At 42.3% G+C, this 24793-nt stretch overlaps 1 protein-coding gene across 1 annotated transcript; it reads left to right on the top strand.

The window, feature by feature from the left end:
• Positions 1-3963: 3963 nt before the first annotated feature.
• Positions 3964-24523, top strand: LOC136319735 (patched domain-containing protein 3-like). The gene is made up of 4 exons (XM_066252860.1): positions 3964-4983; positions 5902-6023; positions 20210-20355; positions 23007-24523. The coding sequence occupies exons 1-4, from the start codon at positions 3964-3966 to the stop codon at positions 24521-24523; spliced, it is 2805 nt and encodes a 934-aa protein (XP_066108957.1).
• Positions 24524-24793: the final 270 nt, after the last annotated feature.

The following is a 24793-nucleotide window of genomic DNA, read 5'->3' as shown; positions in this document are numbered from 1 at the left end:
TGTGGCTGGTGACCCCAATCAGGGCTCACAGGAGAGAACAAGCAATGAACAATGAAGGTGCCGCAACCACCTTCATTGAGAGTTGATGCTTCTCATCTCTCTCCTTCCTGTCTGTCTCTGTCTCTATCTCTCCCGGACTGTCTCTGTCTCTCTTTGATTTTCTCTGTCTCTCTCACAAAACAAAAAAAAAATGATAAAATTAGCAAATAAATACAACTTTACCTGAAATTTCAGTGAAATGCATGTTTGTGTTGACCATGAACATCAGTCAAAGCCTAGAATCCCAGAGTCACTCCCCACTGTGAAGTCCTGTTCATGTCACAGGACGACAGGTGCACACGTCGTGACCTCAGAGCAGCAGGACATGAGGTGCGACAGGAAATGCACTCTGACCCCAGAGCTCAGCCCTTCCTCCCTCCCAGTCACCCCGTATTTTATTCCTAAGGAAGGGGGACCGGGACTCCTGTAAACTGGTTTATTTACTGCTGAGCCTCAGAGCGGGGCTGGGGCTCATGTGCAAGGTCACAGGGATGATTTCACCAGGGCAGACCCAGGCCACCGTGTCTACCTTCCACGTCCTTCCACCCCGTGGACCCCAGGCCCATGGACCAGTCACATGTTGTGTGAGGCGCAACCTCATCATGTAAAGAAGAGAACAGCTCAGGATGGAGGGAGCAGAGAGCAAGACCCCAGATGTGAGGGGCTCACCAGGCACCAGTTGCCCCAGACATGGGAACACAGGTGGACAGGCATAAATGGGGGTTCCTGCTGGAGAGAGAGGGTGGCTGCTGAAAGGGCCGAGAGGCAAGGGTGACCCTGGGGCCCAGGGGGCCACTGTGACCACAGAGGGAACAGGACAGCAGTATCAGGTCCATAGGACTGTGGTTTCCTGAGGTCACTGGCTTTTAGTAGAAGAATCAGAATTAATCTTCACAGGTGAGAAGCACAACTGGACACGGCCAGTTAGTTCTATGAGTCTCAGACCAATAATGTATTTTTTTTTAACCATATATTGAAGGGGTTGTTCAGAAATTAATGAGGGCTCATCCTCTCTGGCCATGAGCTCTGCCCTGCGGTTCAAGGCAATTATAGTGTGAGGGCTGCGGTTCTCTGCTGAGATTGGTTCTCATAAAGAAGGGCTGAGGACACCCAGGAGAACTTAGCCCTAATGGGACCTAATATATAAAGGGATTCCCCAGGACCCACCGCAGACCTCAGGCTAGACTGCAGTTGCATCTGTCCAAGAGAGCGCTGGAGAAGAGGCTCCGCTCACCCTCCGGTCCCCCAGCGGCCCCAGCGTCAGGGCTCCCAGCCTCCGCGGGAAGACACAGGTGAGGAGGAATGCAGGTGGGCTCACCCAACATGACATCTGCCTTTGAACTCACAGGGGCTGGAGAGTAAGATGCTGGGTAATTTCTTAACAAGTGTAATAAAGGAAACTGAGGCAGAAGCATATTTACAGGCCAACAATTTACAGCGAGCTAACGAACCACAAGGTTATCTCTCCCTGAACCAAGGACACTTAGGAGCAAATGGCTTACACACCCCTGTCCCTCCCGAGGAGTCGACCAGCCTTGGTCCTGGTTCCTCCTCAATGACTCTTTCAAAATAAACCTAACCAGAAAATAACCCTGACCCCTCTACACACACATCTAGATGAATCACAATGTTTAATGTCACAGCTAGACAGCTAATGATATTCTGTTAACACCCTCTCCTGAGACCTAGAATTCCTGCTAGATCAAGGAAGAGAAACACTTCAGGACAAAGGACCCACCCAGGACCTGCCTCCCTCGAGAACATGCCCACACCTTTCTCTCTCACCCTAAAGTTTCCCCGAGACTTACAACCAAAACAGCAATGGGCTTACCGTCCTGGGCTTCTCTCCTAAACTGTCTTCCAAGCCGTTGTTTTCTCTGACTTTCCAGAGAGACAAAGCAGTCCCACCCAGGCTGTCCCCTGTGGCTTCCTCTGTCCTCAGCCCTCCTCCATGGCACTGTCCCCAGCTGTGGTAAATGTACCCTCAACATCACCTGGTCTCGTGTTGTGAAGTCTTTCCTGCTCAAAGTCAAGTCCCCATGTCCTACTGCTGTGCCTGAGGCAGACCCACTCCTACCCAGTCCCCGTCCTGTGACAACAGGGACAACAGTCTCAGCAAATACTTAGTGACTGCACAGCGTGACCCTCCGCAGGGATGCCCCCACGTGGGTTTCTTTACCGCGGGCCCCCTGAGCTCTCAGTGAATGCTGAGGAGCATGTGTTTAGGTTGTAACAGGACCCGCCCCACAGCTACAGAGAATGCAGGAGGTTCAGGGAGATGGGAGTTCATGTAAAACTCACCTACGCTCCCAAGCCCAGCTCCCAGCTAGCGGGCGGCGAGTGTGAGTTCCCCTCCTCTTCTCAGAGTGTCCGGGATAGAGTAATGTTCCTGTTTCTGGTTTCACCATCTTTCACGCGAGTCTCACCGGCTTATCTCGCACACACACGTCTACCAGGAATTGGACAAGAGCACATGTGAGCACATGCATGTGAGACCTCTTTGCAGGTTTGGTGTAGACGTGGCTCACAGTTCTCCTAATTCCACTCGATTGGCCGGAGGTTCACCCCTTGGAGACATCTGGCCACAGGGGGACTGGTGAGTGAGGTCCTAGTTAGGAACAAAGAGTGGTTTAAACACAGTCACTTTGGGAAGTTCAGAAAAGAGAGGAGGAAAAGTATATGTAGCTATTTTATTTACTTTTATTTTTATTAAGTGAGAGGAGGGGAGGCAGGGAGACAGACTCAGGCATGTGCCCGACTAGGATGGAAGCCTCTACTGCAAGCCTCCACCGGGCGATGCTCTTCCCGTCTGGGGCCAGTTGCTCCATTTCTCGGCAACAGAGAAAAGTAAGGGGGAAAGGTGGAGAAGCAGATGGTTGCTTCTCCTCTGTTCTCTGACCGAGTATTGAACCCAGGACTCCACATGCTGGGCCATCGCTCGAGCATAAGCCAATTGGCCAGAGCCATAGTACCTATTTTAATAGTATTGAATCATTACATTGTTTATTATATATTCTAAATTTTATACCACATACAATTGTCTTCTGAACAATTGACTATTTACCTCACCAGATTAAAATAAAGAAAATGAAAAGAAAAGAACACAAAGAATCCCTCCTAGCTGTGGTGGGAAGGAGGTCACTGTCCCTCAAGGTCTCACCCTGACTGGGTGACGCCCACCCACTCGGTCGTCGGGTTACAGAGGGTGACCTCCTTTACCTAAGTCATGATTGAAATGACAATCTGCTCTAAAAATACCTTCGGGGGGAAAAGGGTAACAACATGTGCGCTGTTGGAGGGCACGCAGGGTCCGGTCCCCGCCGCTGCTCCGGCTGCAGCTCGTCCTGAGTGGCGGCCCACCGCCGCGGCCGTCGGGGCCGGCAGGAAACCTCCCCCGGCGGGTCTCCGGGCAGCAGGTGGAGCAGGACGTGCGGCCCGGCGCTGGCTGATGTCGGCAGGTGCGCAGGGAGCTCGTCCTGGTGTCACCCAGGCTAGGCGGTGTCCCAAGGACAGGACACTGTGGGGTTATTGGTTCTGGCCCGGCCCATTTGGTCCAGAGACAAACCCACGGGACGGTGAGTGCCGCAGCGCAGTCCCCGCGCAGGGAAACGGAGGCCCCAGAAGTCAGCCCTCTCTGCGGGGAAGCCAGACCCCGACCCCTGGGAGCAGCGCTGCCAGAGTGACTGCAGTGTGTCCTCCGGTCCCTGCACTCCCGAGGGGACAGCCCCGCCCAGACACGGCTCAGGCGTCGGGCTCCGCCCACCACGTGCTCCCCGCGGAAGCCGCGTGTCTGTCCCGCGCCAGTGACCGTTGCTCAGACGCTCAGAGTGCCCGGACGCCGTTGGCCGAGGTGGGGACGGCGCTCGTCCGGCAGCATCTGTCCGTCCTGCTCCGCTGCTGGAGGACGTGTCCTGTGTTCCGGAGATGAGTCTCAGTCCCTCCCAGGCTGTCCCCGAGGCGCAGACGGAGCCCTCCGCGGGGCGAGAAGCAGAGTCCACACCCGAGTGTACGAAGCCGGCGGGGCCTGGGCCAGACTCGGATGTGGGGTCCGGTCAGGAGCAGGAGCCGGAGCAGAGCCCAGCTTCGGGGCAGCACCCAGAGCCCCCAGGAAGCCCGGAGCACGGTTCCCATTCTCCCCCAGGGTCGTGGCAGGGGGACCCCTCTCCGCCTGCGTTACAGCCCTTAGTGGAAGTGTCCCATGGGAACCGCTGCCTCACCAACTGTCTGGAGGCTCCGCTTTCCCGGGCCTTCCAACGGCTGGGCTGGGGGGTGGGGTCGCACCCCTGGGTCTTCCTGCTGATGTCCGTCCTGCTGACCGTCCTGCTCAGCACTGGCTTCATGTACCTGCCCGAGGATAAAGAGGTGAACGTCGAGGAGGAGTACACCCCGATTAGGAGCCGAGCAAAGTTGGAACGCCGCTTTGTGCAGGAACATTTCACCTTGGATGACAGGGATCACTTCTCCGTGTCCAGGAAGAGCACCGAGATCCACTTCGCGTCTCTCCTAGTGGTCGCCACCACGGCCTCCCTGCTGGAGCAAGAAATCTTCTCAGAAGTCAGCACACTGGACCAGGCGGTGCAGGCTCTGTATACCAGGGAGGTGAACGGAACCCAGACCCTGTACCACCAGGTGTGTGCTCAGAACCAGGGCTTCTGTGTGCCCTCCAACCCCCTTCTGTCTGCCTGGCAGGTCAACAAGAACCTCGACTTTACACGCATCACCTTCCCCATCTACACAATCAGTGGTCGGCCCGTCTCCCTGGCTGGCACCCTTGGGGGAATCGTCTTAGGAACAAGACAGTTAGTGCTGCAGGCCAAAGCCATGCGGCTGCAGTATTACCTGAAGACAGGGGGACAGGATGACGAGCGTAGCAAGACCTGGCTGCTCCACTTCCTGAACCAAGTCGGCGATATTGAAGAGAGTCTGCCCTTGAAGATGGTCCAGGTATGTGGCAGCTGGGCTGACAGGGAGGCCAGGAGCACGTGGCAGAGATAAGCCTGTTCCGAGGACCACAGAGAGCAGAGCCACTCCCAGAGTAGTTGATGGAGGCCTTGAATCGAAGCTGGGAGTGCTCTACTGTGTTCAGTACTTCCTCCAACATTCTTAAACTAACCCGTGAAGATGCCAAAACCTTAGAGCCTTGGTAACATCCTGGTGGAAACAATCCTACATCCTCCAGGTAGGTCTGTTCAGGGCGGCACTGATCTTCAGGGTTAGTTTTGGGGATTGGTTTTCCAGCCAAATTACTTGGAAAGTCTTTGAGTTCAAAAGCCTTTGCTGTTGCCAGGAGCCCACTAACATTTGATTGGAGTTCATTGGAACAACAGCAACAACAAAGTCTTTGAGCAAAGGTTCCATCGTGATATTTAAAAAGATAATTAATTCAGTTCCTTATTCAAGTAAATTATAACATAGTGCCAGGTTATGTTAACTGGTCAGTAATTGTTGGGCCAGCAAACCTACTACTACTTTTGAATAGCCTGGGGAAAGTGAGACACCCATTGCAAAAAGCCTTTGAATACCAGGCCTTCCTGAAATAATATTTATGCTATTAATATAGTAAAGGATAACAGATAATAATTTATTTAGTTTTTAGTGATTTCACGGTTTTATATCAAATTTGATATTGTATATTCAGAAGTTTTAAACATCGGCTTTTTGTAAGAAACTTTGGAAAGAGATATGTGGGAAGGAACAATTCTATATTTGTTATTCTAAAATCACAATTCATATTTTGACCTTTTAATGAATTTGAACATGTTTATTTTTCATCAATAACCTAGTTTCAATAGTGTTTGTAACTCACTTGCAAGTATTATAATTAAAGGGTATTTATTTATCTGAGTAATTATTTTGTGGCAGGTGACCTACTTTACATCCCTTTCTAGAGGAGTGGAATTTGAAACAACTTCTAAGACAGTGATTCCTTTGTTTTATGTGGCATTCGTTCTAATCATATTATTTGCGATTATATCGTGCTACAGGTAAGACACTTTTATTCGTTTTTTTACATATATTTTAAAAAAATATTTTCTGTGGTAAAATATATATAAAACATAAAATGTAAATTTAACAATTTTGAGTGTATGATTCAGTAGTGTTAAGGACTTTGACATTGTGCAATTGTCGCAACTATCCGTTTCCAAATATTTTCCATCACCCCAAACGGAAATACTGTAACCATTAAGCACTAGCACACATCCCCTCCTCTCAGCCCTGGTAAATGTTTCACTACTTTCTGTCTCCATGAATTTGCCTATTCTAGAGATTTCATGAGTAAAATCATGTAACATTTGATCTTTTGTGACGGACTTACATCACTTGGCGCAATGTTTTTAAGATTCATCCATGTTATACAACGTACGAAAACTTCATTTCTTTTTCCGGTTAAATAATATTCCACTGCATGCCTATATCCCATTTTACTTGTCATGTGCACTTGGAATGTTTATACCTGTTGGCTATTATGAATAATGGTGGACTGAACATGAGTGTATAAGTATCTGTTTGAGCCCGTTTTTCATTCTTTTCAGTACATACCTAGACATGGTGCTGGTGGGCTACATGATAACTCTGTTAGGGCTCTGAAGATCTGCCAAGCGTTTCCCCAGAGGCTGCACCGTTTATACTCTGCCAGCAGCTCTCCCCTTGCTCACCAGCACTTCCTCTTGTCTGTTTGATTGGTTAAAGCCCTTCTACTAGGTGCAAAGTGGAGTCTCATTGCGGTTCTGATTCACATGTCCTAATTACTAATGATGAGTATCTTTTGATGTGTTTATTGGCTATTTGAGTATCTTCTTTAGAGAAATGTCTATTTCAGTTCTTTGCCCATTTCTTTGTTTATTTATTTTTTTGCCCATTTTTTAGTTGGGTGTTTCTGTTGAATCTTATTGTTACTGAGTACTTGATATATTTCGGTATCAACTCTTTGACAGATAGAAATGAATTGCAAACATTCTACTACTCAGTGGGTCATCCCTTCACTTTCTTGACAATGTCCTCTAATGCACAGAGGTTTTTACTTTTGATAACTTTTAATTTATCTATTTTCTCTTTTGCTACCTGAGCTTTTGGAGCTATATTAAGAGTCCATTGACAAGTGCAAGGTAATGCACATTTACTCTCTTCTCTTCTGAAAGTTTATGGCTTCCGCTCTTCTATTTAGGTTGTTGATCAATTTTTAATTATTTCATATATAGCATAAAGTAGGGGTTCAACTTCATTCTTGCACATGTGGAAATGTGTTTGTCAAAATACCGTCCAATGAGGAAGAAAATCAGTTGGCTGGTATTGTGTATGGGTTTATTTGTGTACTCTCTGTTTTATCCCATTGGTCTATACTTCTGTTTGCTGGTCCCACACCATTCTCATTACTGTAGCTTTGTCAAAGGTTTTTAAATCTGGAAATTGCAGTCCTCCAAGTTTCTTCCCTTTCTCAAGATTATTTTGGAAATCTAGGGCCCCTTACTATTTCATACAAACTTGAAGGCAACGTTTTCCATTTATGAACAGAAAAAAGGCCATTGGAATTTTGTTGAAGATTGTGTTGAATCTATAACTGCTTTGGATGAGACTGACATTTTAATAATATTAAGTCGTCCCTCCCAGGTAAGGAAAGGTTTCCATTGATTTGCCTCTTATTTTGTTTCTTTCATCGATGTTTTGTAGTTTGCAATGTATAAGCCTCTTTCCTCCTGGGTTAAATGTATTCCTAAGTATTCTTCTAGACACTGTTTAAATAGAATCACTCATATAATTTTCTTTTCTGATTCTTCATTGCACATGGATAAACACAACTGATTTTTGTGTGTTGATCTTGTATCCTGTAGCTTTTCTGAAGTTGTATAATAACTACATTTATTGTGGATTCTTTGGAATTTTATTATACAGGATCAGGTAATCTGGGGCAAAGGGAGTTACTCCCTTTCTTTCTCAATGTTTATTTCTTTCCTTCCTCCCTTCCTCCCTTCCTCCCTTTCACTCCCTCCCTCCCTCCTTTCCTTCTTTCCTTCCTTCCTTCCTCCCTTCCTTCCTTCTGTCTGTCCGTCCGTCTAATTGCTGTCTATCAACACAATGTTGAATACCGCTGATGACAATGGGCATCCTTATCCTGTTGCTGATCTTAGAGGGAAGCTTTCAGTTTTTCACCGCTGACTATGATGTTAGCTGTGCAGTTCTCATAAATGCCCTTATCATTTTGAGGAAGTTCTGCTCTATTCTTTATTACTGAATGTTTCCTTTTTCTTAATAAATAAATTTTTATTTTAATGGGGTGACATCAATAAATCAGGGTACATATATTCAAAGAATCGTGATTATGTGTTAAATATTGTCAAATGCCTTTTTTGGATTTATTGAGATGATCCTGTGTTTTTTATCTTTTGTTATATTAGTGTGGTATATTATTACGTTGATTGATTTTCTTATATTGAACTACTCTTGCATTCCTGAGGTAAATTTCACTTGGTCATGGTGTATATATAATCTTTTAATATGTTATTGAATTGGGTTTGCTGGACTTTTGTTGAAGACTTTTGTATGTATATTCATAAAAGATAATAATTTGTGTCTCTATTTGGCATTGATGGTGTAATGCGGGCCTCATAGAATGAATTAAGAATTGCTTCTTTTTTCAATATTTTGGAAGGATTTTTAAGGACTAGTGTTAATTCTTCTTTACATGTTTGGTAAAATTCACAAGTGAAGCCATATTGTTCTGGACTCTTCTTTGCTGGGAGGTTTTTTTATTACTGATTCACTCTTTTTACTTGTTACATGTTTGTTGAGATTTTCTATTTCCTCTTGAGTCAGTTTATATCACTGTATATTTCTAGGAATTTGTGCATTTTATCTACATTATCCAATTTGCTGCCATAAGTTATTTATACTATTCTCTTACATTTTTTTATTTCTATAAGGCCAGTAATAATGTACTCATTTTCATATCTGATTTAGTTATTTGTATCTTTTCTGTTTTTCTATCACTCTAGATAAAGGTTTGTCATTTGTGTTGACTGTTTTAAGTAACACGTTAAGTTTTGTTGGTTCTTTCTATTTTCTTTTTCTTTTCTCAATTTTATTTATCTCTGTTCTAAACTTTATCATTTCTTTCTTTCTGTTCTCTTTGGTTTTGTTTCTCTCTTCGCTTTATAGTTCCACAAGGTAATTTGAGATCTTTTTATTGTTTAATGCAGCTATAAATTTATCTATGAACACTGGTGTGGCTATATTTTATAATTTATATTATCTTTACACTTGCCATAATATTTTCTCATTTCCTTTGATATTTCTTCTTTCACCAATTGAGTGTTGAATAGTGTGCTGTTTAATTTCCTATTTTCTGAATTTTCCAGTTTTCCCTCTAATATTGATTTGTAGCTTCCGTTATTAGTTGAAAAGACACTTTGTATAATTTCAACATTTTAAATTTTTCAGACTTGTTTTGCAACCTAACATGCGGTCTATCCCACAGAACGTTTCGTGTGCACTTGAGAATAAAGTCCATTCAGCTGTTGTTGGATTGATGTTCTATACATTTCTGTGGAGTCTAATTGATTTATTGTATTATTCATACCCTCTGTTTCTCTATGCATTGTCTGCCTTGATGTTTTATCCGTCATTGAGAGGCGTGCATTGAATTCTTCAACTAATACTGTAGAACTATTTCTCTGATGAATTGGCCCCTTTATCAATAATGTCCTTCTTTGTCTCTTTAACAGTTTTGAAATAAAGTCTATTTTGTCTGATATCAATATAGACACCCATGCTCTTATTTTATTATTATTAAAGAAATATCTTTTTTAACCTATTTATGTCTTTGCATCTAAAGTGAGTCTCTTGTAAAGAGCATATAGTTGCATTATGCTATGGGATTCATTCCAACAATCTCATGCCTCTTGACTGGAGAGTGTAACCATTTGTATTTAACATAATTGCGGACAATAACTTAAGTTTTCTATTTCTTCCCCATTTATCTTGCCGCTTTTTGTTTTTCATTTCATTCGTTACGCACTTTTTTATGTTTAACTTACATTTTTCTAGTGAGCTGTTTTAATTCACTTCTTACTTCTTATTGTAATGACTTTCAGAGATTTTCTTTGTGGCATATGACTTCCTAAATTTAAAAGAATCTGTATTAAATTGACACCTAATACCAGCGTAACTAAAAACACCATAGAAATGTTGCTTCCGTACATCTCTGTACCCCCACCATGCTGTGGTCGTCACAGATTACATCTGATACTCGTACGCCCTTTAACATCCATTTACAATGACATTCATGTGTTTCTCTTTTAAATTCTCTAGGAAATAAAATGTAGTCACAAACCCAAAATACAATAACACTTGGTTTTATATTTGTCCATGTATTCACCTTTACTGGAGAACTGTATTTCTTCATATGACTTAGAGTTCATTTTTATTGTTCTCTTATTTCCCACGAGGGATTCCCTTTAGCATTTCTTATATTACAGGGCAGGTACAGTGGTAAGAAAGTGGGCTCTTCTTTATCCTAGAATATCTTAATTTTCTTTTTTTTTTTTTGCATAGGAGAGAGATAGAGAGAAGGACAGACAGAAAAGGAGAGAGATGAGAAGCATCAACTCACAGTTGTTGCACCTTGATTGTTCACTGAGTGCTTTCTCATATGTGCCTTGACTGGAGGGCTTCTACTGAGCCAGTGACCCTTGCTCAAGCCAGCGACCTTAGGCTCAAACTAGCGACCTTGGGTTTTAAGCTAGGACCTTGGGCTTCAAGTCAGTGACCTTTGGGCTCAACCCAGTGACCATGGGGTCATATCTATGATCCCACGCTAAAGCCAGTGACCCTGCACTCAAGCTGGGAGCCCGTGCTCAAGCCAGATGAGCCGTCGTTCAAGCCGGTGCACAAGCAGGCCGCCTTGGGGTTTCAAACCTGGGTCCTCAGTGTCACAAGTTGATGGTCTATCCACTGCGCCACTGCCTGGTCAGTCTCTACTTGACTTGAAGGACAGTTTTGCGGAATACAAGATTTTCAGCTGGTGGGTTTTCTTCTTTTAACACTCTAAATAAAAATCAACTGTACCTTGGCCTCTATGGTTTCTGATGAGTAATCAGCTTGTTTGCTTATTAAGGGTCCCTTGTATGTGCTGAGTTGTTTCATTCTCGTTGCTTTCTTGATTCTCCTGATCCTTTAACAGTTTCACGTTACAATGTGTCTCAGTCCGGATCCTTTTGAGTTCACTCGATTTGAAGTTTACAAAGCTCCTCTGAAAACAGCTGAGAAAACCGTCAGGTTCCCCGGGGCTGATCCCCAGGCACAGTGTCAGCCCGGCTAATTCTTCCATCAAATTGGGGAGTTTTCAGCCATTATTTCTTCAAATACTTTTCCTGCCTCTTTTTCTTCTTCCTGGGCTCCCACATTGTATGTTGTGCTGCTGATATCCCACAGCATTCTGAGGTCTTGTCACTCTTCTTCATTCTTTTCTTTCCTGCCTAAACTCAATCATTCCATTATCCTGTCTTCAAGTTCACTGACTCTCCTGTCTGCCAGCACTGCTGCTGAACACCTCTTCTGTTTTGATTTTTAAGTCACTGTGTTTTATATCTAAAGAATTTGTTTGGATCCATTTTTAATTGTCTTTTTATTTCTGTTTCCATTTGGTTTGTAGACTGTTTCCCTTACTTTCCTGTGCGTGCTGCTCTCCGCTAGCCTCCTGAGTGTCTGAGACAGTGTTCCGCTAGCCTCCTGAGTGTCTGAGACAGTGTTCCGCTAGCCTCCTGAGTGTCTGAGACAGTGTTCCGCTAGCCTCCTGAGTGTCTGAGACAGTGTTCCGTTAGCCTCCTGAGTGTCTGAGACAGTGTTCCGCTAGCCTCCTGAGTGTCTGAGACAGTGTTCCGCTAGCCTCCTGAGTGTCTGAGACAGTGTTCCGCTAGCCTCCTGAGTGTCTGAGACAGTGTTCCGCTAGCCTCCTGAGTGTCTGAGACAGTGTTCCGCTAGCCTCCTGAGTGTCTGAGACAGTGTTCCGTTAGCCTCCTGAGTGTCTGAGACAGTGTTCCGCTAGCCTCCTGAGTGTCTGAGACAGTGTTCCGCTAGCCTCCTGAGTGTCTGAGACAGTGTTCCGCTAGCCTCCTGAGTGTCTGAGACAGTGTTCCGCTAGCCTCCTGAGTGTCTGAGACAGTGTTCCGCTAGCCTCCTGAGTGTCTGAGACAGTGTTCCGCTAGCCTCCTGAGTGTCTGAGACAGTGTTCCGTTAGCCTCCTGAGTGTCTGAGACAGTGTTCCGTTAGCCTCCTGAGTGTCTGGGACAGTGTTCCGCTAGCCTCCTGAGTGTCTGAGACAGTGTTCCGCTAGCCTCCTGAGTGTCTGAGACAGTGTTCTCTAGTCTGTATGGTCTTTCTCTGGTCAGTTGACTCTCTCTTTCCTCAGGATATTTGTTCATTTCTTTTGTTCCTTTGTCTGAGTCATACTTTCCTGTATCTTTTCTGTATGCCATGAAATTTCTTTTCTTTTTATTGAAAACTGGACGTTTCACTATTAAAATGTAACTAGAAATCAGATTCCCATTTTTCCAGGGTTTTCTGTTGTTTGCTTGCTTGTTTAAGGCTACAGTAATCCATCTTCCTAGTGACTGTCCCAAATTATTACTGCAAACACTGTATTCTCTGTTTATATGGTTATTGACATCTCTGTTCCTTAGTTTTTAATGTTTTGATGGAGATTTCCTTGGGTGCCAGGAGCTGTCCCAGTCTTTGGAAAATGGTAATGAGCCTGGAACCTCCTGGAACACTTAGCCAGGCTTACACTGTGCTGGGATCAGCCCCCGGGGAAGCTTAGGGTTTCTCAGGGGTTTTTTCTGGGTGTATACTTGCTCTGAGTGACTTTCTAAAATCTTCACTGTACACTGGTGCTTTTGAAGACCCTACATTCCTATAGAAATACTCACCACCCTTTGCTTTAGGCAGTCTTTTGTATAGTTGGGCTGTAATCTTTTACATATATGAGGGTTAATTCAACTCATGGTGCTTCTAACTTTCTTAATCTGAATTTTGAGTTAGAGGAAACAGAGAAGTGCCTTGCATCAGTCCCCCAGGTAGCCGCTAAACAGGTTAGAACAGACATTTAAATATTTTACATATAAAGTCGTTGCTCCCTCTGTAAATGCAAATAGTACTATCTCAGTAACATGGCTGTTGCAGTTCTTCAAGACTATGGCTCCTTTAAGACTCTGGCCATTTTAATACACCTGCCACTGTGAGTATCTTGTACCATACCAGAGAGGCGGTGAGACAGGGCATGTAAATCTTCCTGTTTTGAAACGTACCTCTTTTATTTCTCACTGTTCTTCCTAGTTTATAGAATAGGTTCTCAAGATTTATTTTTCTTGTGTATGCTTATGTGGGAGATGAGAATTTGAAAACTCTCACTCCATTCTTTGCTGCTAAACACTTACTTTTTAAACTTGATATTTAAAAAAAAATTAACCATTAGGAATAGTATGCACTCAAATGGAATAGTGAAAGAACATTTTTCCAGGCTTGTTTGATTTGGCATATGTTTTTTACCTGACATATTGTAGTAATTATGATTAACTGTTCCATTAGGAAGAAGATATGTTAACTGAATTAAGAAACAAGTTCTTATTTCTACTATAAATTTGAACAAGTGCTTCTAGTTATATAAAAACTTAAATTGACTTGGGTGTCCCGGTTGTACTAATGTGGGGTTTACCTTGTTAAGCACTTAAATATTGTTATCTAGGAATTACATAAGAGTACTTTGAGCTCTTATACTCGGAAAGCAAAAATGTCAGCAAACAATAGAATTTACATGTAGAAGGAGCCATAAAGGTTAAATTATTTCAATGATTCTTAAGTCAGAGTCACAGAGAGAGCCCAAAAACCAGATATTGTAAGGACTAGTCCTATTAAATTAAAGATCTGGGCCTTAAATCTGAGAACATACATTTCAGATTGTTCTCTAGTTGATTCTCATGAGTAAATACGTTTGGGAACAATGTATATAATTTAATTCTCTGGATTTAAGGCAGAGAAACATGAGGCCCCAGTAGGTAAAGAGACTTAAACACAGTGTGTAACTCTTTAGAACCAATAAACTAATTACATCTTAACTTTGTTATTCTGAAAAGGAAAACCACATCCCCTAGGAAACAAACAAACAGATAATAAACAAAAAAATAAAAGAATGATGGGAAAAGGAGGAAAGCAGGAAGGATGATGGAGGGAAAGAAGGACAGAAGGAAAGAAGGGAGGAGGGAGGGAGGAAAGGAGGAAAGGGAAAAGAAAGAAAACAGAACTCAGTATTAGTAATATACAGAATTTTAAATGAGTATGGGGTCCACCAATGACTGGGTTGAGAAAACTTTTCTACTAGGCAGTTGCTTCTGAAGATACAAATTTGTATAACTTCTTCTGCATCTTTCCAATAATTGAGACAGTAATGCAGAAAACCTTGTATTAAAGGCAACTCCAAAGTAATTTATTTTGTCTTTGAAAACTTTTTTATGCTTATGTGACTAACATTTTGAATACACAGGCTTCATGAGGTACAAACACAAAGCAACTTCCTGTTTCCTCCCATTCTCCTATTGGAGCAGGCTGCGTGGGGTCACCCTGAATGGGGAAAAGGGATCACCACTCCTCTATTCCTTCTCCTTTCCTCTTTCTCCTCAGCCAGTCCCTGGGCTGCAGCATGTCCCAGGGGAAAGTTTAAAGACTTGTTTAGGTTTATTATTTTTCTTGTGTATGCTTATGTGGGAGATGAGAATTTGAAAACTCTCACTCCATTCTTTGCTGCTAAACACTTACTTTTTAAACTTGATATTTAAAAAAAAATTAACCATTAGGAATAGTATGCACTCAAATGGAATAGTGAAAGAACATTTTTCCAGGCTTGTTTGATTTGGCATATGTTTTTTACCTGACATATTGTAGTAATTATGATTAACTGTTCCATTAGGAAGAAGATATGTTAACTGAATTAAGAAACAAGTTCTTATTTCTACTATAAATTTGAACAAGTGCTTCTAGTTATATAAAAACTTAAATTGACTTGGGTGTCCCGGTTGTACTAATGTGGGGTAGCCACAGTTCTAAGTCACAGATGCTACCATGATGGTCTCTGGTACCTGCCTGCTCTGAGCTTAAATATCAGTCTAATTCTCTGAGTGGTTTTGTACTCTCATTGGACATCTCTCGGTTCTACTTCTTCTTTATCACTGAGACTCTCATCCCTTTTCTGGATGGGGTCTTCTAGACAGTCCCTCAGGGGTTTGCATCCTGCTTGTATCACACACTTAAATTTTTTTTAATTAATTGAGTGAGAGAGGGTAAAAGCATTGATTTGTTGTTCCACTTATTTATGCATTCATTGGTTGATTCCTGTCTGTGTCCTGACTGGGGATAGAACCTGCAACCTTGGTGTACTGGGACTATGCTCTAACCAAGCCACCCGGCCAGAGCATCACACACACTTGTATTAAATACATGGTTTTTTTCTTGCCTACATGCATTTACCTCAGGCAGATCTTTATGCAGATACATTTGGGGTTCCATACATATGCCCTTGAAGTGAAATTATTTGAACAAGACTAAGACTTTTTTCAAAGTTTATGCTCCAAATTGAATGTTATTCTATAACAAGTAGTGGTATGTATGTTGACTATTTCAAAATTTATTGACATTTTGGAAATGACAAAACATACACCAAATATTAGATCGATTTATGATAAAGCCTGGAAAAGCAGTCCCTTCTTAAATCCACTGTAAACTATCCCTTACCTATGGCCCCTGTCAAGAAAGATGTGAATCCCTCATCAGGCATGTAGATTGGTATCTAAATGTTATAACCTATAATTTAGTCCTTTCCTGCTAAGTGAATAAAAATTTCAGAAAATTGACCATTTTGCTGCCACTGATGCCCCAATCACCTGAGCATTGGAATCATAACGGGGAAGTTTTAGACACATTGATTCTGCAGCTTCACTGTAACCACATTGAGTCAGACTCTACAGAGCTCGGGAGGAAATGTGAAGTTCTAGGAGTCTCCCAGGTCATTTGTAAACAGCTTTCACAGGTCCTTCTTGGGGACTCGCATATCGGCAAGCAAATTCACCCCACTCCTACAGTGTTCTGTGTTCAGACCCTTCATTGTCTACCGAACATTAAAATAAAGGTCATGTAGAAAGTCAATACAACCAGGCAACATCAGTATAGCCAATAATATACATATATCTCTCCCTCAATAATCTGAAAAGCTTTCACCAAAACATCCAAAAAGTAGAAAGAGAAAATAGAAAAAATATAAGTAACATTTATCCACATTAATCTTTCTGATTTCAATGTCCATCTTTGTTACATTTTTAAAAAGAATTTTAGCAAGAGAGAGAGGGAGAGGGAGAATGGAAAAGACAGTGACAGACAGGAAAACAGATGAGAAGCATCCACTTGTTGCAGCACCTTAGTTGTTCATTGATTGCTTTCTCATATTTGCTTTGACTGGGGGGCTCCAGCTGAACCAGGGACCCTTGCTCAAGCCACCAACCTTGAACGCTAGCCAGCAATCTTGGACTCAAGCTAGCGACCTTGAACTTTAAGATAGTGACCTTGGGCTTCAAGTCAGCGAACTTGGGGTTCAAGCCTGCGACCCCACGCTCAAGCTGATGAGCCCATGCTCAAGCCGGCGCTCAAGCAGGACACTTTGGTGTTTCAAACCTGGGTCCTCAGCATCTCAGGTTGTTGCTTTATCCACTGTGCCACTGTCTGCTCAGGCTTTTGTTACTTTCTTATCTTGAACTTTTAGAAACCAACAATGTTATTTCAAAAAGTTTCATTTTAATGAGAATTTATTTTTAACAAAAAATTTACTTTTATTTTTTTAATTTGTTCATTTAGTGTTGATTTTAGGCCCTGAATATAAGTCATAAAACCAATAGTTTGAAAAATATTAAAATACGTTTTTCTGGCCAAGACAGCAGAATAGGTAAATGTGGTATTCACAGTCTCCAACAACCACGTCAAAATTACTTTTGAACTACAGAACAGTCATCATTCAGAATCTGAAATCACATTGAACAGAAGTCCTGTAACAGAGGATTATAAAGAAAAGGTCACCTGAGAGCAGTAGGAGGGGCAGAGATGAGGAGATGGGCTGGTCCTGGACCCACACGGGGTGGTTAAAATTGGGAGGTGTTCCTTGGCTGCAGAAGTTCGCCCTGAGGAGCAGGGTTCCCAGCTCCACACCAGACCCCCGCCCAGGGTCCAGTGCTGGGAAGAGAGTCCTCATGATTCCTGACTGAAAACCACTAGGACTGAGGCTGAGTGACACCAGGAACTGCTGGAGCTGCAGGCAGCTCCTCTCAAAGGGCCTGTGCATGGACCTCCTGTGCATGGACCTCCTGTGCATGGACCTCCTGTGCATGGACCTGCTCAGACCCACTCGCTCTGAGCCCCAGTGCTGGGCCAGCAGCTGAAGAGGCTCCAGAAATATGAGGGAGAAGCTGAGTTATGCAGCGCAGGCTGCAGGGCAGCTTTATCTCAGACAGAGTGTGGGCAGAGGCCATTGTTCCATTGCTGAGTCCTCTCCACAGAGCCAGCAGGTGGCGCCATATGAGTCTTCATTGACCTGGCTCACAATGTTCCCCTCTTCTGGTGATTTACTAAGACCCCGCTGCCCCCAATTTATAGGCACACCCAAGCCATTTTGAGTGATTTTTCCATAAAACAACCAGTCTTAGCTCATGCTGTGAATTCTCCTCAGTCAGGGCACAGGTAGCTGCCATTGGCTGGAGCTCCTTGGGAGACCCCATAACCAGGCCCCTGATGGCCAGCTTCAGACCATGATGGAGCAGCTCCCAACCACCTCCAAGAGCAACACACCAGAGACCTGCTAGAGTGAGTCCTGCTCAGGGGGTCAGTTCCTGCACAGCAGACTGGCCTGGGGGGTCAGTTCCTCCCATTGCTATCCAAATAGCAATCAAGGCTCAACAACAACAGGATAGTGTGTAGTGCTCACTCAGAGTGGTACCCAGGTCAAGTGAATAGTGGGGTTGCCCTACTGGGCCCTACAGAACACCTACTACATAAGGCCAGTCTACAGTGACCAGGAGCTTTGTAGGAGCTCTGCGTAAAGCATAGAAAACACAAGGAGGCCACCAAGATGAGGAGACAAAGAAATATTTCCCAAATGAAAGAACAATCAAAAACTCTAGAAAAAGAAATGGAGACGAGCAATCTATGGACGGAGGGTTCAAAACACTGGTTATAAGGTGCTCAATGAACTTAGGGGAAAATAGACGGACTTAGTGAAAACTTCAACAGAGAGATAGAATCATAAAGAGGATGGGTCAGAAATGAGACTACCTTACATGAAATCATCAGTGAAGTAGATGAAGCAGATGACTTGATCAGAGATGTGGAAGATAATGTAGTAGAACTCACCTAATAAGAGCCAAAAGGAAAAGAAATCCAAAAAACAAAACAAGGAAACTGTAAAGGGACAAGTTCAAGTGTGACATTTGCATCAGGAGGGTGCCGGAAGGAGAAAAGAAAGAGCAAGTAATTGAAAACCTATGTATTTGAAAAAATGATAAGAAATTAAAAAAGGAAAAGAGAAAAAAAATACCAGAAACTTTTCCTAATCTGGGAAAGGGAATAGACAGACAAGTCCGAGAAGCACAGAGTCCCAAACAAGATGACTGCAAAGAGGCCCCCACACGACCTATCATAATTAAAATACCAAATGGTAACGACAAACAGCACCTTCAAAGCAGGAGGAGAAGGGCACTTACTGTAAGAGAGCTCCCAGTAAGACTGCGAGGTGATTTCTCAAAGACACTTTGAGGGCCTGAGGGGCTGGCACGAAGTATTCAGTGATGGCAAGCAAGGACCTAGAGCTAAAATTATTCTACCCAGAAACACTAGCACTTTGATTCTCAGGACAGATAAAGAGCGTCCCAGATAAGAAAAAGCTAAAGTTCATCACAGCCAACTCAGTATGACAAGAATGTTAAAGGGTCTGTTTTAAGAAGCAAAGCAATAAGAAATATATGAATAATAAAATGGTAATTTACATATGACTATTGATAATTACCTGAAATGAAAATGAATTGAACACTTCATTGAAGGACATGTGGTGGCCGAATGGACAGAAGATGAGACCCTCACCTACACTGTCTACAAATGACGTAGTTCAGACTGAAGGACACACACAGACTGAAGTAAAGGGATGAAAAAAGATATTTCAGGAACATAGAAACAAACAAAAAGCTCGGGCAGCAATACTTACACCAAACAAAACAAACAGACTTTATAACAAGAGACCAAGAGTGACCCAGCAATTCCCCTTCCGGGTATCCTTCTGATGAAACTCAAAACACTCATCGAAAATATATGTGCATCCACATGACCACTGCCGCATTACTTACAAGAGGCAAAACACGGAGCAGCCTAACTGTACACCAATAGCCACGTAAAAGAAAAAGAATAAAATCCTGCCCTGTGCAACAGCACAGATGGACTTAGAAAGCATTGTGCTGAGTGAAGTAAGTCAGACACAGAAACACGATGCCATGATTTCACTTATGTGTAGACTCTTAAACTAAATGAATAAACAAAACAGAAACAGACTCATAGATACAGAGTATTTTGATGGTTGCCAAATGGGAGGGCGGTTAAAGGGATGGGAGAATAAGGTGGAAGGATTATGTGCAAATTGAGAGTTACAGAGTAGACTTGGGGACGGTGAGTACAGTGTAGGGATGTAGTCAGTAATACGACGGTAGCTGTGGATGGTGTCAGATGAGTTCTAGATTTATTGAGGTGATCACTCTGTAAGTTTTATAAATGTCAGATCACTTGGATTCTACCACCTGAAACTAATAGAACATTGTACATTAAGTACAGTAAAAAGTAACAATCTGTAGTGTGTTAGTGTAACTATGAGGCTCTGTAGTAATCCCCAGGGAAGGTTGGTGAAAGTGCAGATTCCCAGCTTCTCTGCATCCTCTCCTCCCTGTTGGCTTCCACAGTGCGTGGAGTGACAGGGCTCCATCAGGCAGGGGGGAGTCACTGCCCACGAGGTTTCTCAGAACGTGTCCAAGTCAGCACTGCTATGAATGATGGAGTTTGAGTATGAAAGTTATCACCACAAATTCCATTCTCTCCTCCAAATTGACAGGTGTGACTGTGCACGAAACAAAATGTGTGTCGGAGTCTTCGGAGTGACTTCCATTGCCTTGGCAGTGGCGAGTGGCTTTGGCCTGATGCTGTTCTGTGGGGTGCCATTCGTGACCATAGTTGCATATTCACCATTTCTGGTTCTAGGTGAGTGAGACCCAATGCAAGGCTACACAGTATGTATGTGGGGTATGGGATAGATAAGCTGCTGAAGGCAGATAAGGCCAAATAACTAAGTTAGGTGGTTCTACAGATCCAAAATGAGGTGCCAGAAAAAGAAAAATCAAAATGAATTACACATCTTTAGAGCTAGAAAAATCTAATACTTCAGATGGAAATATTAGGAACATGAACAGGTGGTACACACACACACACACACAACACAAGCACACATCAAAACTCAAAAATATAAGTCACTGAAAATATAAGAAAAACCATTCAACCTCTCAATTAATCAGGGATTCTAATGAAACCAAGAGTGAGACAGCTTGTTTTCTTACTAGATTAATGAATATTAGCAAGATTGAAGGCTTGGGGGAAAGTGTGCAAAGGAACACTCACACTTCACTGGAAGAAATCTTTGAAATGGTACACACTTTTATTTATTTAGCACAACTATGCAACAAATCAAAAAGCTGACAAATATCTCTGAGCTATCCATTCCACTGCTAGAAATGTGTCCTATTCATTGGACAAGTGCTCTAATGTAGAACAAGTATGTTCATTTCAATGTGGTTTAGAATAGAAACATATTGAAAAAAACCTCATTCCATATCAACATGAGATTGGTCAATTCAATGTAGCATATTAAAACTTTGGAATCATTTTCAATCTAAAAAGAAGTAGATACAGGATATTAAATAAAAATACTGGTTATGAAGTAAGATGCTTGAAATAAGAGTGGTACAGTTCCATCTGTATATTTGTATAGAGCAAATTCTGGATGGATAAACATCAAAATGTTAGCATAAATTACCCTTGAAGGGAGGAATTTAAGGTTTTTCTTTGTATTTTCCTGTAACTTTAGAATTTATTTTACAATAGCATGAGAAACAAAGGTGTTTATATGTTGGAAAGTAAGGAACTTGGAAGAAATAATATCGGCTTCCTGGGAGGTTAGCAGATGGGCGGTAGACCAGATGTTGTGTACTCTAGCTCCTCAGGGCACATCTGCCTCATATGCACTCGCATTTAGTCACTCAGTGCACCTGACAGCTGTAATTAACTATAGTTACAGTGTGTATACCTGACTGATTTAATATATACCATTTTTATATAGTCTGTGCATAGGAGTATGAGTGTATGTGTGTGAGTGTGTGTGATTGCAGCAACTCAAGACCTATGTACAGGTATATTTTTATCAACGTTCTATAAATAATAAATCCGGTTTTTAAATATCTAAGAGTAATTACCAGTGAGTTCATTCTTGGTTTTAAGTCCCTTTGGTCCAGGTGAGTGTAACTGAAATTCTCAAATCTGGTAGCAGTGGGAGTAGATGACTGAGTACATAAATTAATGTCAGTTTAGATTCTCTACTTTGTTTATAACTATAGAACATCTGGATTAGAAGCAAGGTTGAAATTCCCAATATCCTCTCATGCAATCCATAGAGACGGTCCCCCAAATTTAAATTAAGGTGAACATTTCAGTTCCCAGTATTGATTACATCAGTGCACATGGAAACACAGGGGCATGCCTGGAAGCTGAGTCAGCTCCAGCAGAAAACTTTTGAAAAGATAAAAACTATCTACAACAGACTGCCATTCTTTCTAATCCCTTTTTCTGTGTAGTCCTTCTTTCCCAGTCTTCAGAAGATTTCAAAGTCTGCTTTATTCCAAACCGATCATGAAATGTCTTTGTGTAAAAGAGCTAGTCACATAGTAGGCATTAGTATCTAAAGCAGCGGTTCTCAACCTGTGGGTCGCGACCCCAGCAGGGTCGCCTAAAGCCATCGGAAAATACATAATGCATATCAGGTATTTACATTCCGAATCATAACTGTAGCAAAATTACAGTTATGAAGTAGCCACCAAAATTATTTTTTGGTTTGGGGTCACCGCAACATGAGGAACTGTATTGCGGGGTCACGGCATTAGAAAGGTTGAGAACCACTGATCTAAAGGATCCTTGAGATTCACTGTGGTACATGTTTCTGGTATGAAGAGAATTTCCATTTTAATGAGATAAGGCCTTAAACTGGGCAAGTGAAGTTTGAATAATAGCATTCTAGCTATCAAAACAGAGCAGCAGGAAAACTGCATGTATGTGTGTGTGTATGTGTATGTGTGTGTTTGTGTGTTTAAACTATGTGGTGCCTCTCAAATCATACCACACTGATAACTAGATGCTCACTGTAGAATAGTTAAATCCAGCTTATGTTTTAAGCAGCAGAATGTTGGCTTAATGTTTTTGTGCATTAGTGTGAAATGGCTTATGAGAGAAAGCAGTCTCATATACACTAGTAAAATCAAAGATGCATTGCTAATTCTGCTTTGACTAACATCCAGTTAACCAGGTGTCCTGCCTCATCATTGAAACACCCTGAATAAAGACTTAGAAGTGGAATATACTGTGCAGCATGCAAAGAATAGGAGAATGTACAAAACACAGAGTTCTTACAAAGGAGTGATGAGTTCTGTTGTGGATTCAGAAACAGAGAAAGAATCAGAGAAAGCAGAATCAAAGCTCAGATTGGGCAAGATAAATAAGACCTTAAGAGATGAACAGAGAAAATGGTGTGATCTGTTTAATTTTTAAGAGATATTCATATTTATGAAAACTGTTTCTTTTGTGAACAGGTGTTGGGGTCGATGACATGTTTATCATGATTTCTGCCTGGCAGAAGACCAAGTTCACGGACAGCTTAAAACAACGCATGTCCGCAGTCTATTCCAAAGTGGCCGTATCCATTACGATCACCACCACCACCAACGTCCTGGCTTTCTATACAGGGGTACTGTCATCCTTCAGGTCCGTACAGTACTTCTGCATTTACACAGGAACAATGCTGCTCTTCTGTTACTTTTACAGCATCACCTATTTTGGAGCCATTATGGCCCTGGAAGGTAGTAGAGAAACTGTCTGTCTACATTGGTTAAAAAAGCCGGATATGCCCAACCAAAAATGTTCCTCATGGAAAAGATACTTCTGTTTCCCATTTGAATCTCTCCCAGATGAAGAGGAAGCTGACATCCATCCAATGAATGTGTTCTTTCGAGACTATTTTGGGCCTTTTCTTACAAATACTAAGTCCAAGGTTTTTGTAGTGCTGTTATACATTGTGTATGTTATCAGTAGTATATATGGCTGTTTGCAAGTGCAGGAAGGTTTAGATCTTCGAAATTTGGCAAGTGATGATTCCTACATCATACCATATTTTAATGTAGAGGAGAAGTATTTTTCAGTTTATGGTCCCAGGGTTATGGTTATCGTTACCGAAAGTGTTGACTACTGGGATAAGGATGCTAGGCAGATACTGGAAATGTGTCTGACAGACTTTGAAAACAGCAAGTACGTAGACGAAAGTCTTACCGAGTTCTGGTTACGAGAATATGTGCAGTATATGAAACGTAACACACAAGACGTAAATGATAAGAAGACTTTTATAAACAGCATTTCCAATTTTCTTGTGGACTTTCCACTTTTTACATATGATATTAATATTTCATCCTCACATGAAATCACTTCTTCCCGGGCCTTTATTCAGACCATGGACATTTCTTCTTCAGTCAATAAGAAGAAGATGTTAATCCAGTTAAGAGACCTGGCTGAAAACTGTGAAGTTCCCCTCATGGTGTACAACCCGGCATTCATCTATTTTGATCAGTATACTGTCATCTTAGAAAATACTGTTCGAAATGTCATTGTTGCATCAGTAGCTATGTTCATTGTTTCCTTGCTGTTAATTCCTCACCCAATGTGTGCCTTTTGGGTAACCTTCGCTATTGCTTCTGTGATTGTGGGAGTCACAGGCTTCATGGCATTCTGGAAGGTCAATCTCGACTCCATATCCATGATTAACCTGGTCATCTGCATCGGGTTCTCCTTCGATTTTTCTGCGCACATCTCCTATGCGTTCGTGTCCAGTTCAAATCCCTCCGTGAACCAGAGGGCCGTCGAGGCGCTGTACACGCTGGGCTACCCTGTGCTGCAGAGCGCAGTGTCCACCATCATCGGCGTGTCTGTTCTGTCTGCAGCCAAAGCATACATCTTCAGGACATTCTTCAAGGTTATGTTTCTTGTTATGATGTTTGGGGCTGCTCATGGTCTAATTTTTATTCCAGTATTCTTAACCATTTTTGGAAGGTTTATTTAAATATCCACTAGCAAATCAAAGATCAATTATAGAATTCCTGATTTCCCAAACTCAATCTGAGAAAAATGCACTATTAGCAACAGTCAATAAACTAAAAACAATGGTATATTTCCTTCACTTCAAAATCCCATTTAAAATGTTATTTTAAATATCCTGAGAAAAATTAATTATTATCACATTAAAATATCTTTATTAGAGACTGTTGTCATCTTTATTTTGATTTATACAATCAAGTACAAAATATAAATTTCTAGTAATTTTTTTACTTTT

The sequence above is a fragment of the Saccopteryx bilineata genome, chromosome 1 (genome assembly GCF_036850765.1).
Source record: "Saccopteryx bilineata isolate mSacBil1 chromosome 1, mSacBil1_pri_phased_curated, whole genome shotgun sequence".
NCBI lineage: Eukaryota > Metazoa > Chordata > Mammalia > Chiroptera > Emballonuridae > Saccopteryx > Saccopteryx bilineata.
The sequence above is the reverse complement of the archived record's forward strand: the minus strand, read 5'-3'. Positions and strand labels throughout refer to the sequence as shown.

What these genes read in the sequence shown, in the direction of transcription:
- LOC136319735 (XM_066252860.1), top strand. Translation starts at nt 3,964, where the DNA reads ATGAGTCTCAGTCCCTCCCAGGCTGTCCCCGAGGCGCAGACGGAGCCC. An exon ending in TGCCCTTGAAGATGGTCCAG is followed by an intron (nt 4,984 to 5,901) that starts GTATGTGGCAGC and finishes ATTTTGTGGCAG; the next exon opens with GTGACCTACTTTACATCCCT. An exon ending in TTCACCATTTCTGGTTCTAG is followed by an intron (nt 20,356 to 23,006) that starts GTGAGTGAGACC and finishes TTTTGTGAACAG; the next exon opens with GTGTTGGGGTCGATGACATG.